Source organism: Copadichromis virginalis, linkage group LG6, assembly GCF_057382275.1.
Source record: "Copadichromis virginalis isolate Kocher_CV1m ecotype Utaka linkage group LG6, C_Virginalis_male_GT1.1, whole genome shotgun sequence".
Lineage (NCBI taxonomy): Eukaryota > Metazoa > Chordata > Actinopteri > Cichliformes > Cichlidae > Copadichromis > Copadichromis virginalis.
This window is the reverse complement of record NC_140623.1, coordinates 29,253,655-29,268,106: the sequence shown is the minus strand read 5'-3', so window position 1 is coordinate 29,268,106 and position 14,452 is coordinate 29,253,655. Positions and strand designations below refer to the sequence as shown.

The 14,452-nt window shown below is 37.9% G+C and overlaps 1 protein-coding gene across 1 annotated transcript; it reads right to left on the bottom strand.

The window, feature by feature from the left end:
• Positions 1-5,716: 5,716 nt before the first annotated feature.
• On the bottom strand, positions 5,717-12,883 carry LOC146708033 (uncharacterized). Its single transcript, XM_085460912.1, has 6 exons — positions 12,747-12,883; positions 8,926-9,224; positions 8,497-8,735; positions 7,656-7,781; positions 7,379-7,544; positions 5,717-6,617 (listed from the first exon to the last, which is right to left on the bottom strand). Exons 2-6 carry the CDS (start codon positions 9,176-9,178, stop codon positions 6,439-6,441), a joined length of 963 nt encoding a protein of 320 aa, XP_085317038.1. The 5' UTR covers positions 9,179-9,224; positions 12,747-12,883; the 3' UTR covers positions 5,717-6,438.
• Positions 12,884-14,452: the final 1,569 nt, after the last annotated feature.

Sequence of the window (14,452 nt, the reverse complement as noted above, 5' to 3'; positions counted from 1 at the left end):
AACTGACCCATTTCTCCTCATGCTGACGATAAATAACCTGATCTGACAGATTGTTTACTGTGTAAAGTCCATCATATGAACGCTGCAAAAAGCTTTCCAGAGGAAAACACTAAAGTAGCTATGGCTTCACAGTGCAGCTGTTGAGACAGTGAACCCAGAGAGACATCAGCACCAACAGCTCGCCAGTCTGTGTGACAGGAGAAAGCTTTTGATAAAGATTATGCAACAAAACAGTCTCATCAGCCACACCTGGGCCTGATTACTGCAAGACCTGTTCAATGAAAAAATCTTGGAAATAGAAGCTGTCTGACTATGTAAAGTAGGCGAAAGGATCTGAAAGAGCAACACATCATGCCACAATCTAGAGAAACTCAAACCAGATGAGAAACAAAGTTGTAACCAGTCTGGAAAGAGTTACAAAGTTATTTCTAGGTCATCGGGACTCCAGCAAACCACAGTGAGAGCTATTATCCACAAATGGAAAAACCTTACAGCAGAGATGAATCATTAGTTATTATTAAGCTCTGCCTGTCTTCAACAGCATGCCTTTTGTCCCGTCTTCCTCTCCTCACCCCCAGCCAGTCGTGGCAGACGTCTGCCCCTCCCTGAAGCTGGTTCTGCCGGAGGTTTCTTCCTATTAAAAGGGAGTTTCTACTTCCTACGGTTGCCAAGTGTTTGTTTAAAGGGGGCCATTTCATTGTTGGGATCTTGGAGTGACTGTTTTTGTGATTTGGTGCTATATAAATAAAATATAAAATTTAATCAAATTAATATCTGTTTAATATTAACATTTGTTTGATTAGTGGAAATGCGTCTCGCCCTAAGACAGCTGGGATAGGCTCCAGCTTCCATCCTTGACCCTGACAAGGATAAGTGGAAGAGAATGAACGGATGGATGGATAGTGAAAATGTGTAAACAAAATTTAGGAATGGACTGTATGTGGTGTCAAATTCAAAGACAGACTTGGAGTCCTAGTGTGACTCATTGAACCATTAAGAATTTATCAAAGAGTATCAGCAGCCCTGAAACACGTCAGCTGTTGTTTAAACATGTTTCTGTTTCATTCTTTCGTGGTTACTCTGTAGAAGACATCAGCACCATCTACAGGTTTAAGCCAATTAGTGCATCTGAGAAAACCATAAAACAACGAATTATGTACAGTATTAAAAAAAATAACTAAACATAATTATGTGTATAGATTGGATTAATCCGGGGCGTTGTTCAGGGGCTTTTACAGGTTATTGGATATGTTCAGTTAAGTGTTTTTTGTTTGGAGCACTTCTTATCGTCATTTTACATTCATCCCATTTAATTCTGAGACACTGAAAACATCTCTGTCCTGTCGCAAGGACCTTGGTGGATTTTATAGCCAATATCTGCTTTCCTTACTGGTGCAGTAGTTTTACTGGAACTTGTACATGCAGCACACTTCTATATTTCTGTCTGCAGGAGGGATAGCAGCAGCACATAAACACGACACAAATGAGGGTGTTGGCAGAGCTCATTATGCTGTATCACTAATTAAGAGTTGTGTAACAGTAATAAAAGGTTTTTAATTGCAGTGGTGCTAAGGTGGCATCTGGGTTGTGATCATTTATTTGACACAGAAGCTGCTCCACTGCTATTAGAGTGAGAGGTGTAATTAAATCCTGTAGTTTTGCCAGTCTGTGTCAAAGTTCTGTTTCTGTGTGCTGTAGAGGAGAAAACCAAAGTCCATCCACACATAGACCTTGGACTTCTGTGCTCACATGGGCAGACAACGTTCTCTGTTTGGGGGCTGGGAGTTTCTAAATAAGTAAGAGTTTTAATACTGAACTTCCTTCACCAGCCAAACAAACAAATATTACTAATATTAGTATTAGTATACCTCAAACTACTTATACTAGGAAAAAAACTGAACAAAACAAATTATAAAAACTAAACAAAAAATACCACATGTATCAAATATGCTAAGTAACCTTGAGGTGTAATGATTACATTTACATAAGATAAATCTAGCTTTAAATAAATGTGCACATAATATCACACATTAATGAATTACAGGTAAGAGTACAGCCAAAGCCGCAGTAATACATTTGATCGGTACAGCTAGCACAGTGTATTCCCTTGCAAAAACACAGTTTAACCAGAGGGTGGCGCTGCACAGCCAGAGATCATATTAGTGAGTTTTATATCGCTAACCCTTCTCTTTGAGCTCAGGGAGACATGAAAGCTGAGGTTTTGGACCCGGGCTTTGAGTTTTTGGAAGTTTATGAATCGTTTTGTTTTGAGTGAGTCATATAGCACTTTATAATAATGTCACACTATTAAGCATTAGTAAGTTATTAATAAGCAGTTAATTGAGCATTTATAAAGTTTTATAAGCTTTTTGTGAGTGTGTTGATAAAGGTTTCATTAATAGTCATTTCATATTGTAATTCATGGTTAATTCAGGCAGTTACAAGTGAATTAAGTATTTTGCGTGAGCTCATGTCAAATGAGGACTATTTATGCTTTATAAAGCATTTATTAACAAAAATAAAAGTAGCTCGAGACTCCAGCAGGTCTCAGATATCTTTATAACAGAAAAAGATTGTTTGGCTAGCTGACAATATGGATAAGATGACTTCTTTTAGATTTCAGAAATGCATTAGAACTACACACTCTGTTATTTTGTTTAGATTCATTTTCCTTCTTCTTTATAAATATGCTCTGAGATGTCAGATAGTCAAGATGGCGCCTGTGTGTGTGGCTCGCCGTCAGCTGTTACCTGTTTTTTGTTTTTTATGTTTGTAGTTCAGTAAAAGCAAGTGAAAACTGCAGGCTTTTGTTATTTGACCCGTTTAAATTCATTTTAATATCCCAGACAGGATTAAGGTAGAGTTTTTTTAATATATATTTTATAATTTATGTGGCTATAATACATGTGTAATATTCATTTCACCCGTTTAGTAATAAAAATCAATTGAAAAACATATTTAACACAACTTTATGTGGTTAAAAAAAAGTAATAACAAAGCCAATATAACATAACGCGATAGTTAAAATCCTCATAGATCAGCGGTCCCCAACCTTTTCTGCACCACGGACCGGTTTAATGTCAGACAATATTTTCACGGACCGGCCTTTAAGGTGTCGCGGATAAATACAACAAAATAAAATGACACGGCCAAGACAAAAACTGTAGTATTTTGTAAATATATTAATAAAGGCAAATTCACTGTGTAATTGTGTAACTTTATTAGCAGCGTCCTCCTGAAATGCGCCAACAACATTGAGAGTAACATCCTCCTCTCTGCCCCTTAATGCTCTCTGGTCGCTATGGTAACGTGTAGATATTTCTTTCAAAATAAGACGCACAACTACAACCCGGGAAAAGACCCAGGGAAACCGAGTTAATGATAAAAACCCTGAACACCATAAATTTCACACCCGAGCCTCAACTCTCGCGGCCCGGTACCAAACGACTCGTGGCCCGGGGGTTGGGGACCGCTGTCATAGATCATTCCCCATTTTTTCAATACAAACAATGGCAGTAAGAGCCAGTTTTAATAACCTAAAAATGTCTCATTTTGACCTTTGAATCAATCTATTGACCTTCAACGAGAAGTCAAAGGTCAAATGTAGTATATTTAAAATTTTACACAGTACTTTCTATATGATAATAGACATGACACTTGTAAGAATCATTTCTAAGTTGTAGTTTTTTTGTGTTATTTTTCAACCAATAAATCATGAAGTTGACTTTTAAGACTTTGGTGGCTTTAAGACAAATTTGAACAAATTGATAACATGACCTCAATCTGCACTCTTACAAAGCTGAATCAGAATTCATTCAAAACGTTTTCCACTATTGTGTGTAGAAACAGAATGATGCACATGCGATTGCTACCAAAAACATAACCTCCATGGTGGAGATAACTATGACAGAAACATGACATTCTAAAAGGATTTGTCACAATCTTGCATACCTGAAAATAAACCCAGGCCAAAATCACTCAAACTACTGTCCACTTTGTGCCTGTGTGTGTGTGTGTGTGTGTAAACAGAGGTGCATCTCCAGGCTCCACTGAGCTACACGGCGCTCTCTTTTGGCCTCGGTGCTTTTAATTAACTAGAAAATCTCAAAAAATCTCAAAAATGAAATGAAATGAAAACATTTGTAAACACATGCTGATCACTGTGGCAATATTGCTAATAGTGTTTTTGCAAGCATTAGTTTTGAAATACAAGGAACTGCCCAGGATTTAAACCATGTTTCAGAAGCATCGTAAAAGTTCAAAGGGTCGTCGTCCATCACTTCCTGTTTCTTGCACAATTTAACACCGAGGGTGTTTTGACCACATGTTAGGACCAGTGGGAGGCTTGCAGAGACGTTATTTACTGCCCTATTTCTAAAACATACTAATGTAAATTTTGAAATATCTTTGCATGCCATGCATAACCAAATGGTAAAGATCTCTTCTTAAGTATGAACAACATCATGTTAATTTTAAGTACTTACTTTAAACAGTTCGGTCCATAATTTGCTGGACAAAAACAGATTTTGTGGTTTTGCCTCTGTATACAACCCCACTGAAATTCAGATTAGTATGTGACTGAAGTGCAGGCTGTCAGCGTTGATTCAAAGAGTTGAACAAAAATGATGATTCATGACTTTAGACAAAGTTGTCTGTATTTTTTGTTTTCGGTTTCAATAAAAACAAAATTACCACAACAGTCGGGTACGTGTGGTGTGAAGAAATCTTCTGAACACAATTGAGTAAAATCAAATTAAATGAATTATTTTACCATTTGAACAGATGCCAGAGTTTTCTTCCCCAAACAGGCTGAAATGTTGATTCACTCTGACTCATGTGGGATCAATTGTACAAGAGGAAAAACTTGATAACTTGGCTTCAGTTAAAACAAATGTGTAACCTTTGCAGTTATGCAATGCCACATAGGAGAGGGGGAAGCACTGCTGACCTTTGTATATTGAGTGTGCCATGTTTAAGGTGGATAAGTCATGCTACCCTGAATCCAGTGCAGAGTTATCATAGTTTTGTATCTTTTAGGTTTTTATCTTCATTTAATTTAGAATTTTTTTGCTTTTGGTTCAGTTTCGTTTCAGTTCGTTTCCTGGTCGGGTTTTTTCTGGTTTCAGTTTAGTTTTTATTGTTTCAATGTGTTTATCTTTAGTTTTTATTAGCTCAGTGTTAGTCTCCACAGTCTCAATAGACACACAAGTTTTAATAAAATTATACCAAACTAACAAATATTACAACTAAGGATATTTCCTCTCTATGTTTTTTTATTTTAGTTGTATTTAATTATAGGTTTCCAAAGGTATTGAAGTAAAGCCTAGTTTTTATTTTTAAGTTAATCGAAATGTTTTTTTGCACATCTAGTTTTAGTTTGGTTTTAGTTAACTGTTAAAACCTTGATCAAGTACAACAAAGAAAATTACAACTGTTGCTATACTACTCACCTCTAAGTTAAGTGCACTTTAAAAGCCTTAGTTTAGATAAGTTAAAGCTCCAACCACGCTCGTAGTATCAAACATTACTGCTTGACGGACAAACTGAGATCAGTAAAATTCTTTGTACTACTTTAACTTATTCAGACTTTATCCTCTTTTCCATGTAGTAGGATGTGTTTATCAGACCCTGTCTTTGGACGATACACCTTACTTTAGCAAATCTTAAAACGAATAAACTCAAAAGAATCCCCTATCAATATTTCTTTCTTCTTCAATTTTTTTTAATTATTACAAAGTTAAGAGTACATATACACAACATTATACTATATTAAGAGCTCAGCTTTTGTTGCACACAGCACTGCTTTTATTAATATTTGAACAATAACTCTGAATATCTAACCAGGAATGATTAATCAGTGGGAGTCTCATACTTGGTGTCCCGTTAATACAAAAACACTGGAAAACACACCACATGTCCACAAGAATTAAAGTCTAAACACAGCTTAACTGAAATAATAATAATGATCACTAATATAACAATAGTGACTCTGACTTTGGATAAGCTATAAAGAAGATGGATGGAAGCATTAACAGTGCTGTGATTTTTCCTGTACAACTATATTCCTCAGTATGTGGAAAGAAACAAAACAAAAAACAAATAGCTCGATATCACTAAGTACACCTGAAAAATAAGCATCAGTTAAATCAAATGCACTGACTGAGGATGTATTTTGCATTTACAATTTAAATTATTAAAGTATTGTTGTAACCAGTACTGTTTTTTGTACTTTCCTTCACATAAATAAAGTCATTTCACTACACTGCTGAGACTCAACACACCCTACCACAATGCCTGTGGTATATAATACACCTCCAACACTGTACACAGCTTTGCATGAAATATTAAACGCTGTCTTGGGAGCAACACAGTCAAAGATTTAGATCCCAGTTCCTGTTCCTCTTCGTTGAGAAGGTTAAAGTCTCGAGTGGGGCAGAATCAGCGGTAGGTGCAGTGTTGCTCCTGGTGCTGCCGCAGGTCCACTTTATGCTGGAAGCTGTAAAGGCATCGTGGGCAGCGGTAGGGCCTGTCATCCCTGTGCTTTCGGCTGTGGGTGATGAGGTTGGAGCTCTGGCTGAATGCTTTGCCACATATCTGACACACGTGGGGCTTCTCCCCTGGCAGACAAACAGAGAGAATTGAACGCTGTTATTGTTTGCTTTCAGAATCCAGATATGACACAAAAACTAACCAATCAGGTTTAGAATCTAAGGTTAAAAGATTTATCAAAGGGAACTGTTATGTTTTCCTTTCTTTCATATTTGTTGCTTTTACAAAGGTGGATAATAATGAGCTTAGTGTGCTCTATAATAATCCCTGTGGGCAAAGAGCTCAGATTTTTTTTGGTCTTCGATGTGTATGACATCAAACAGAGAGGATATCGTCATCTAAGATGAACACTTTTGAACACAGAAAGCCCCACCCACCATCTGAGGGGCAGCCAATCACAAGAAAGCTGGCTAAAATGGTGCTAAAACTGCTTGTTTCAGACAGTGGATAAACGAAAGGGTGGCAACAAAGTCCAGGAATATATATATGTAATATAAGCTTTATTATTAAAAAAAGTCAACGCTACTCTAGTAGAGCCTGAGAATAAAAAGACATATAAAGGAATTACATATGTACTAACTCTGTGTAGTGGATCTGAAGGTCATTAATAACGTAAAACGTTGTACTTTTACGTGTGCTGGAAACATCATCAGGAAGTAGTCTGAGCCTTTTTACAGTCTGACTTTTATGCCAATTTTAATGAGCCAGATTTCATATTAGGCAAACTGACTAACTTAAAGGATACTAATATACACACGTATGTTAGTAGTGCTCATTTTAGCAGAAAACACCAGACTGGTTTACTGAGAGCAGGAGTGCACCAACTCACCGGTGTGGATGAAGGTGTGTTTCTTCATGTCAGACTTCTGGTGGAAGCGTTTGCCGCAGTACTGGCAGGGATAGGGCCGGGTGTCTGAATGAATGAGCAGGTGAGTGGAGAGGGTGGAGGAGCGCTTGAACACTTTTGCACACACCGTACAGCTGAATGTCCGCTCCTGAAAACAGCAGACAGTCATGAATCTGACAAAGCTCTATCCCAATAAATGGTTGATTTTACATCCAAAGATGTAACAGAATAATGCATTTAAAGGCAAAGTGATGCTGACCTTCCCCCTGCAAGGTGCCTGCTCATTACCAGCCCTGCCGGACTTGATGTGTGCCACTGACATACGGGCTCTGCCTCTGTGACTCTTACATATGTGAGTTTTCAGACTTGACAGACATGAAAATATCTGCAAAGACAAGTTGCAACAATTTAACATATCAATGAGGAATTTTTAAGTTATGGCTCATTAGAGGTTAGACTTTTCAAACAATCAAAGGAAGCTAAGGAGCACTGATGTATTCATTAGTTAATATTGTGTTTCTTCAGTCTATAAACTTTTACATGACTGAAATTGTTGAGCCTAGTTCATGGTTCATGGGTCTCTTGGAGGACATTCGGAGGATTTTTATGAATATATGGAAGGTTACCCATCAAAAAAATTGCATCACCTTCAGAATAACTGAAAAAAGGCATTTCTAAAATGAAACGTAATAAATAAATAACTGTATTGTGCATTTTAATATTTTATTTGTTGTAAAAATGACTCCAATAAACACAATCTACGATATATGTCTTGCGGCCCTATGCTGATGCTGATTGATTGATGATATATGTCTTTTTAGTCTTTGTCTTCTGGTGGATGTTTGTTAATCTGTCTTAAGTAAAGATATCTTTATAGATATATAATAATATTATTATTACACAATAATAATAAAATATAATAATATAACAACAACAGCAATAATAATAATAATATACTAATACCCAGTACATAATAAAAAACTAAAATGCAATAAAATCCAATGAAATAGTACTTCTGTAAAAATCATAGAAAATAAATCTAAAAATAAAAAGTCAAAATGAAATAAAAACAGGAACTTCATAAAAAAAATTGTTGTAACCTTTCCACAGAGTAGGCACTCCTGCCTCGGAGCGCAGATCTTAGAGCAGCTGCTGCTCCTGGTCTCTCTCAGGATCTGATGGTGCTCCAACTCTCTCAGTTCGGACAGTTTGTCTGGATATCCAGACCTCACCTGAAGACTCGACAATACTTCTGGTTTGGGAGGCTGAGAAACAACTTTCTCCACTTGGCTAAAAATATTTGCGTTGACAGGACTGCAGGCCTCAGCAGAACTGTGGTCTGAAAAGAAAAGCAGACAGACAGTTTTTGAAAAATATGAAAAATATGTTTTTTTTCTTTAATTAACACGGGAAAAAAAGTTGGGTCCTTGTTCTTTTATCGGACCAAACAGAGCTGCTGCTGATCACATTTAAAAGTGTAAAGTTTAGTCTTAGGAGAGCTAAAACAAACAAAAGACGTTGTCACCCACCGTATGATTGAGGACTCAATGGGTGACGGCTCCCATTTTCATTACAGAACTTTAAGTCCTGCTGTAATAACACAGCGGCGATTGCATTATCACCGTTTGTCTTCGGTTTGGTGTACTCCAGGGATGCGTCCCAGGCTCCCGCCCTTTTTTCCAGTTCACTGAACATTACTGCAGTGGCTCCAGGGCTGGGGCTTCTTGCCACGTGACGAAGGTGGTGCAGCCCACCGCGCTTCACCAGGAAAGAACGAGGCATTGCTCCGGGGTCTTTTGCTCCTGCTGTAATCCTGTTTTTAAGGTACCTAGAAAATGAAAATAAAGTTAATTCAAATGCAATATATGTAAACAGCCTGTTGTAAAAGATGTAAGAAATAAAGCAACTAAAGTAAGTTTTTTATGCACACAGTAAAATTTTACACTAAAGACATAAAACAAGGTGAATGACCAACAGGTCACACATTGTGTCTATAATACCCAAAAGAGGGCAGTAGAACTGTACTTTCTATATAGTTTCCTGCTTGAAAGTCAAATACATATACAGAGTTAGACTGTTCAGCAGATACTGTTTTTCTGATAAGTAAATCAGAAAAAACAACCCAAAATGTGTATTTATTGATTAATGTAACAATTATTGATGAGGCTGCTTCTCACCCTTTTATGTTCTGTAAATGTAAATAATTTTAAACATTAAAGTTACATTAAATGCATATTTGGGGTGCAATACTTATTGCACAGATACACCTGAGGGTGTGGATGTGGATAAACTGAGACAAGCTTTAGGAACAACTACGAGGCACAAATGCACAAAATGAAACTAACACAGAGTGAGCATGAAGCCAGCGCGCAGCGAGTTCTTTATAAATTCAAATTTCTTAAAATTTCATCAGAACAAATAAAATTCCTGTGACCTCATTGGTGATGTTTGGAAGTGAGACATTTTAAAGTGAAGTCATCCTGATTTTTAGCCTGTGTTTATCTGTAAATACCAATCTGGAATCTTGAGTTGCACTCTGTGTGCCTATAAGGGTGCATCTGTGGTTTAGCTTTCCTCTCACTGGGCTGCTGACGATTTATCTGAAACTGTTATTTAGCAGAAACGTGAGCCAGGACCAGAGTGCACACGTCTGGGAGAAACACAATTTCCTCCTTCAGTTTAGCGAAGAAAGCTCAGCTCGCTGTCAGCCACTGAAAAACTCAGCTGATATTGTTTTGTTGCTGTGATTATTTTGCTATAAAATGCTAAAAACCCCCAAAACAAAACAAAAAACTTCCACTATTATCAAGTGTGCCTAAACTTTTAACTTTAATTTGTCTCCAACTTCATTTAGAATGGCAACCTTTGGTGCCCTTTAATTTATTTAACTACTTTATTGAACTTCTTAGTTTTGCCAGCTTGTTTAAGGTTTACTCTTGTGCACACAGGACAAAGTTTTTCCATCACAGATGACAGCGAGGATCTCTGCTTCCTGAAGAAAAACAAGTTAAACTCCTCACACCTTTTGTTTTGTTTCATTAGTTAACACTGAAGGCTAGAAATAGTATTATTTTTTATTGACATCATCATCTTTTCTCCAAATGTGGTTTCAGACATTCGGAGTCATATCAGAGCTGTGAAAATGTCACTTAACAGCACCACAAATCATGACTCAGTGCACAAATGTGCATGCTGTGCAGAAACTGAGGTATCACACCACGAATAAAAAACAAACAAACAAAAAACGCTGCAGCTTTAAAATCGTTTTTTTCAAATGAAGCAAAAATATGGTTTAACTGATAGGACTTGCACATGGGTGACAAGTTAAATAAAGTAGCAGTGAGCGGACGGCTGAAGGCTCTGTTCAAGGTGCAAATCAATGCAAAGCATTTGGAGCGATCGTCTTTATCCTAATGTGGTCTGTTCTAGTACGACGAACCCTCCATCCAGAGAGACGCCGCTGATTCAAAGCATGATGAGCATAAAAATGTCACACGCTATGTGCTCACTGGTTATCAAAGCAGCTGAAGAGCCCTTGCAGAGCTTGGATCGACATCTGAGACAGCACCACCACCATCAACATATGAAGAATACCAAATATCTATTATATAATGGGTAAATGAGTAAAAGGATGGATGATAAATATCTCCAGAAGAGTACAAGTGATTTACAGAACAAATACCAGGATGCACAGGCTCTTATCTGGTGGCCAAACACCTCACTGAGAGTCTTTGTTCTGGTTTTTCTTCGAACCTGTCACCTGTCTGTAGTACCAGGAGCTGTAGGTGAATTCTTAAAATGAAAGAAGCTTCCCAGATACTCAAGCCCAAGTTTGTAAGCTTGTTTACAGTGATGAAAGAAGCCCTCAGATCTGTTACTTGGGTAAAGGTAGCAATAAGAAGAACAATAAAAAAAAAAGTAAATATCCTGTATTAAAAGTAGTAAAATGCAAAAATGTACTTAAAAATAACTTGTTCTATAGAAAAACGGCCCCATGTCCTGACTTATTTTAAATAAAAGTGCTGCGGAGATTCATAAATGTTATTTTATTGCAACGGAAGTAAGGCTATTTTTATTTTAACAGCATATTCTGCATTTAGGTAGTTTCCTAACTGGGTTCCCAATCTGGGGCAGGAGGGCCCCTCCTAAATGTTGCATGATAAATATGTGTAGATCATTATACAGGAAAAAACAAAAATAAACTTCTGGCACACAAGTTTGCAATAAATTTTGAGCCTTCAATTATGTTTTCTGTGCAAAATATGGAATGAATTTAACGTGTTTGCACCTCGAATAGAGAAACGTGACAACTCTGCGAAAACGTCTGCAGCGCTTTGGTGTTTTTCATGTTTTTTTCATATATACAATCTTACTCTTTAAAAAAACAGCATCAGACAAAAACAATGGGGTAGTAAATTATTTCAGTCTAAACTTTAGTAATGCATAGAAATAAACTAGGTGCAAATCCTCAAGTACAGGTAACAGAAATCTGTTTAGTAAATGTAATTTCACCGCTTTATTGATATTTAGCTACTGAAAGTTATTTCCTTATGTAGTTATTACAGACAAAGTAAACTGATTTAAATTTCTGGAAATCAGATAAGATCAGGTCTGCGCTGCTGACTTGCTGATGATTTGTTTTGCTCAGGGTAGATTTATGGATGAAGGAGAACTAACTCTTTGCCTTTGATTTAACATCAAGTGAGCTTACAAAGCTTTCAGAGGCCTGATGTTGACATATATGTGCACTGACTTAAAAGTTTAGTCATTCACCTCAAATTTTCTTTATTAGATGAGAGATTAACAAAAACACCGCTACATATTGCAGTAAAACAACTGCTGCAGTGCATTTTTAGACAAAGAAATGACGTGTTCAGACAGGTGTGGACCGCTGCCCATGTTAATGTGTTTTGTGAAGTGTCTGACAAAATTTAGATCTGACATACATGTCGACATGCTGCAGCCACTTTCGGTATGAATGGGCAGCTAGATGAAGGAAGAAAGCGGTTTATTTCTACATCTTTGCACCAGAAAATCTGGCCTGACATACAAAAAGCTTTGCATGCCACCAGCTTAACTCTGCCCTGACTAAGATCCTTTCTTTTAAGGATGATAAAATGACAAGAAGGTACTTCTAGATGAAACTTTTCCACATTTTTTGAGTCTGCTGCATAAAACAAAACATGGCCTCTTAAAGTAAGTCATAATCTGAATCAGTCAGGTAACGCTTGCAGTAATCCACCTCATTTCTTTTCTATATATTATTTTAAAATCTAACTTAACCTGAGTTGGAATGAGAAAAAAAAAGTCTACAAAAAAAGAGAAAAGAAATAAAAGTGTAAATACTCACCAAAGTTCTCCTCCCAGCACTTCTGAGCTTCATACGCACTTTGCATAAAATAATACAGGAACCCCTGAAATGGAGTTAAAACGGTCACATGTGCGATCAGTCTGCCGCCGAGGTGGACTGTGAGACGCTGCTGACATCTGAAGGTCGCTCTAATGCGAGCACAAGAGGATGAGGAAGTATTTTAGATTTGACACTCCAACCACACAGCTTCCTCAGACAAAACACACACAAACACTCGCAGCAGCAGCAGCAGCGCAAAATCAGTCCAGTTTTACTTTAAAAAAATGTGCAGATACATGACACGTCGCACAAAAACACACCGGCATAAATCAGAGAGGAAGTGGATGGACTGTGCTGAAAGTTCTTAGGAAAGTTTTGACACTCTTGTGTTGACACAGTGTTGTTACCAAACACACCAGTGAGGTGAAACTTATAAAGAAGCTCGGCTGATGCAACGGCAGATTCCTTTCCATAGAATTTAATGAAATCATTAAGCTAAAACATCAGTGACAAATAAACACAAGAGGGACAAGTGTGAATACATTTCTGTGGAAGGTTTTGAGAAATACTTTCATAAACAAATGAAATATTACCGCCTACGTTTCACTAAAGCAGACCTCGGAGCGACTCTCCTGGTTAGAACTGTCGCCTCACAGCACGGAGGACCTGGATTTGAAATTAGTGACCGAGGCTTTAACGTGTGAAACCAGCATGTTCTCCTTGTGCCTGTGTGGGTACTCTGGTTTCCTTTGACAGTGGCCGCAGGTGTGAATATCCAGGGTGCACCCCACCTCTCGGCCCATCACAGCTGGAACAGGCCGCTGTGCCCCTGTGACCTGGATAAATGGATGCGTGCTCTACATATTTAACTGTTTCCATGTCGTATAACAGGAAGCAGTTTTGACCAAATATTTTTAAACACAGTTGGCACATTTCCTTTGGATACTAAGTCTATTTTATTTAATTAGCACAAAATCACAATAACAGTTTCCTCAGTGCGCTTAATATTTTAAGACCCTGCAATAATACAGAGAAACACAAGCACTTGGAAACAGTGAGAAGGACAAATTCCTTTTATACTGGAAGTAACCTCCAATATAAAGGGAGGGGGCGGTCATCTGCTGCGACCGTGGGGGTGATGGGAGGGAGACAGGACAAAAGGCACGCTGTTGAAGAGAGGCAGAGATTTATAATAACTAATGGCTCATCTTTGCTGCAAGTTTTTTTCCCACGTTGGTAGAGCAGGTCACCTATTGATCTGAAGGTTAGTGGTTCGATCCCTGGTTCCTCCAGTCTGCATGTTGTGAGTGTAAATGTGTATGAATGTAGTTAGGAAGCACTTGGTTAAGAGAAAGTGTCTGGTTGGGTGAATGTGGCATGTTGTATAGAGCACTTTGAGTAATCTGGGAGAGTTGAAAAATGTTATATAAGAATCAGTCCATTCACTGTCTGAACAGAGTTTCGTCATGTTACTTTTGCACTGTTATGCACTTGTTGTTTTTACATGGCTTAATTAAGGTACTCATTAGGCTGACATCTGGGGCCAGAGCTGAAACTGTTCTGGGCCAGCAGTGTGTCTGCAACCGGCCCATGGATGCACACAACTTACCCATGGCCCACCGGCAAAGAATGACGGCCCTTTGGTGGCCCAGATCAGGTTTGCCAGAGGTGATCCACATATGGGCCTGCACAGGACCACCAGTGTG

Excerpts from the sequence above, each read along its gene's own strand:
- LOC146708033 (XM_085460912.1), bottom strand. The coding sequence starts at position 9,178 with ATGCCTCGTTCTTTCCTGGTGAAGCGCGGTGGGCTGCACCACCTTCGT. Across the intron at positions 8,736-8,925 it reads ATTGAGTCCTCAATCATACG|ACCACAGTTCTGCTGAGGCC; the intron begins GTGGGTGACAAC and ends TTTTCTTTTCAG. Across the intron at positions 7,545-7,655 it reads AGGCACCTTGCAGGGGGAAG|GAGCGGACATTCAGCTGTAC; the intron begins GTCAGCATCACT and ends TGCTGTTTTCAG.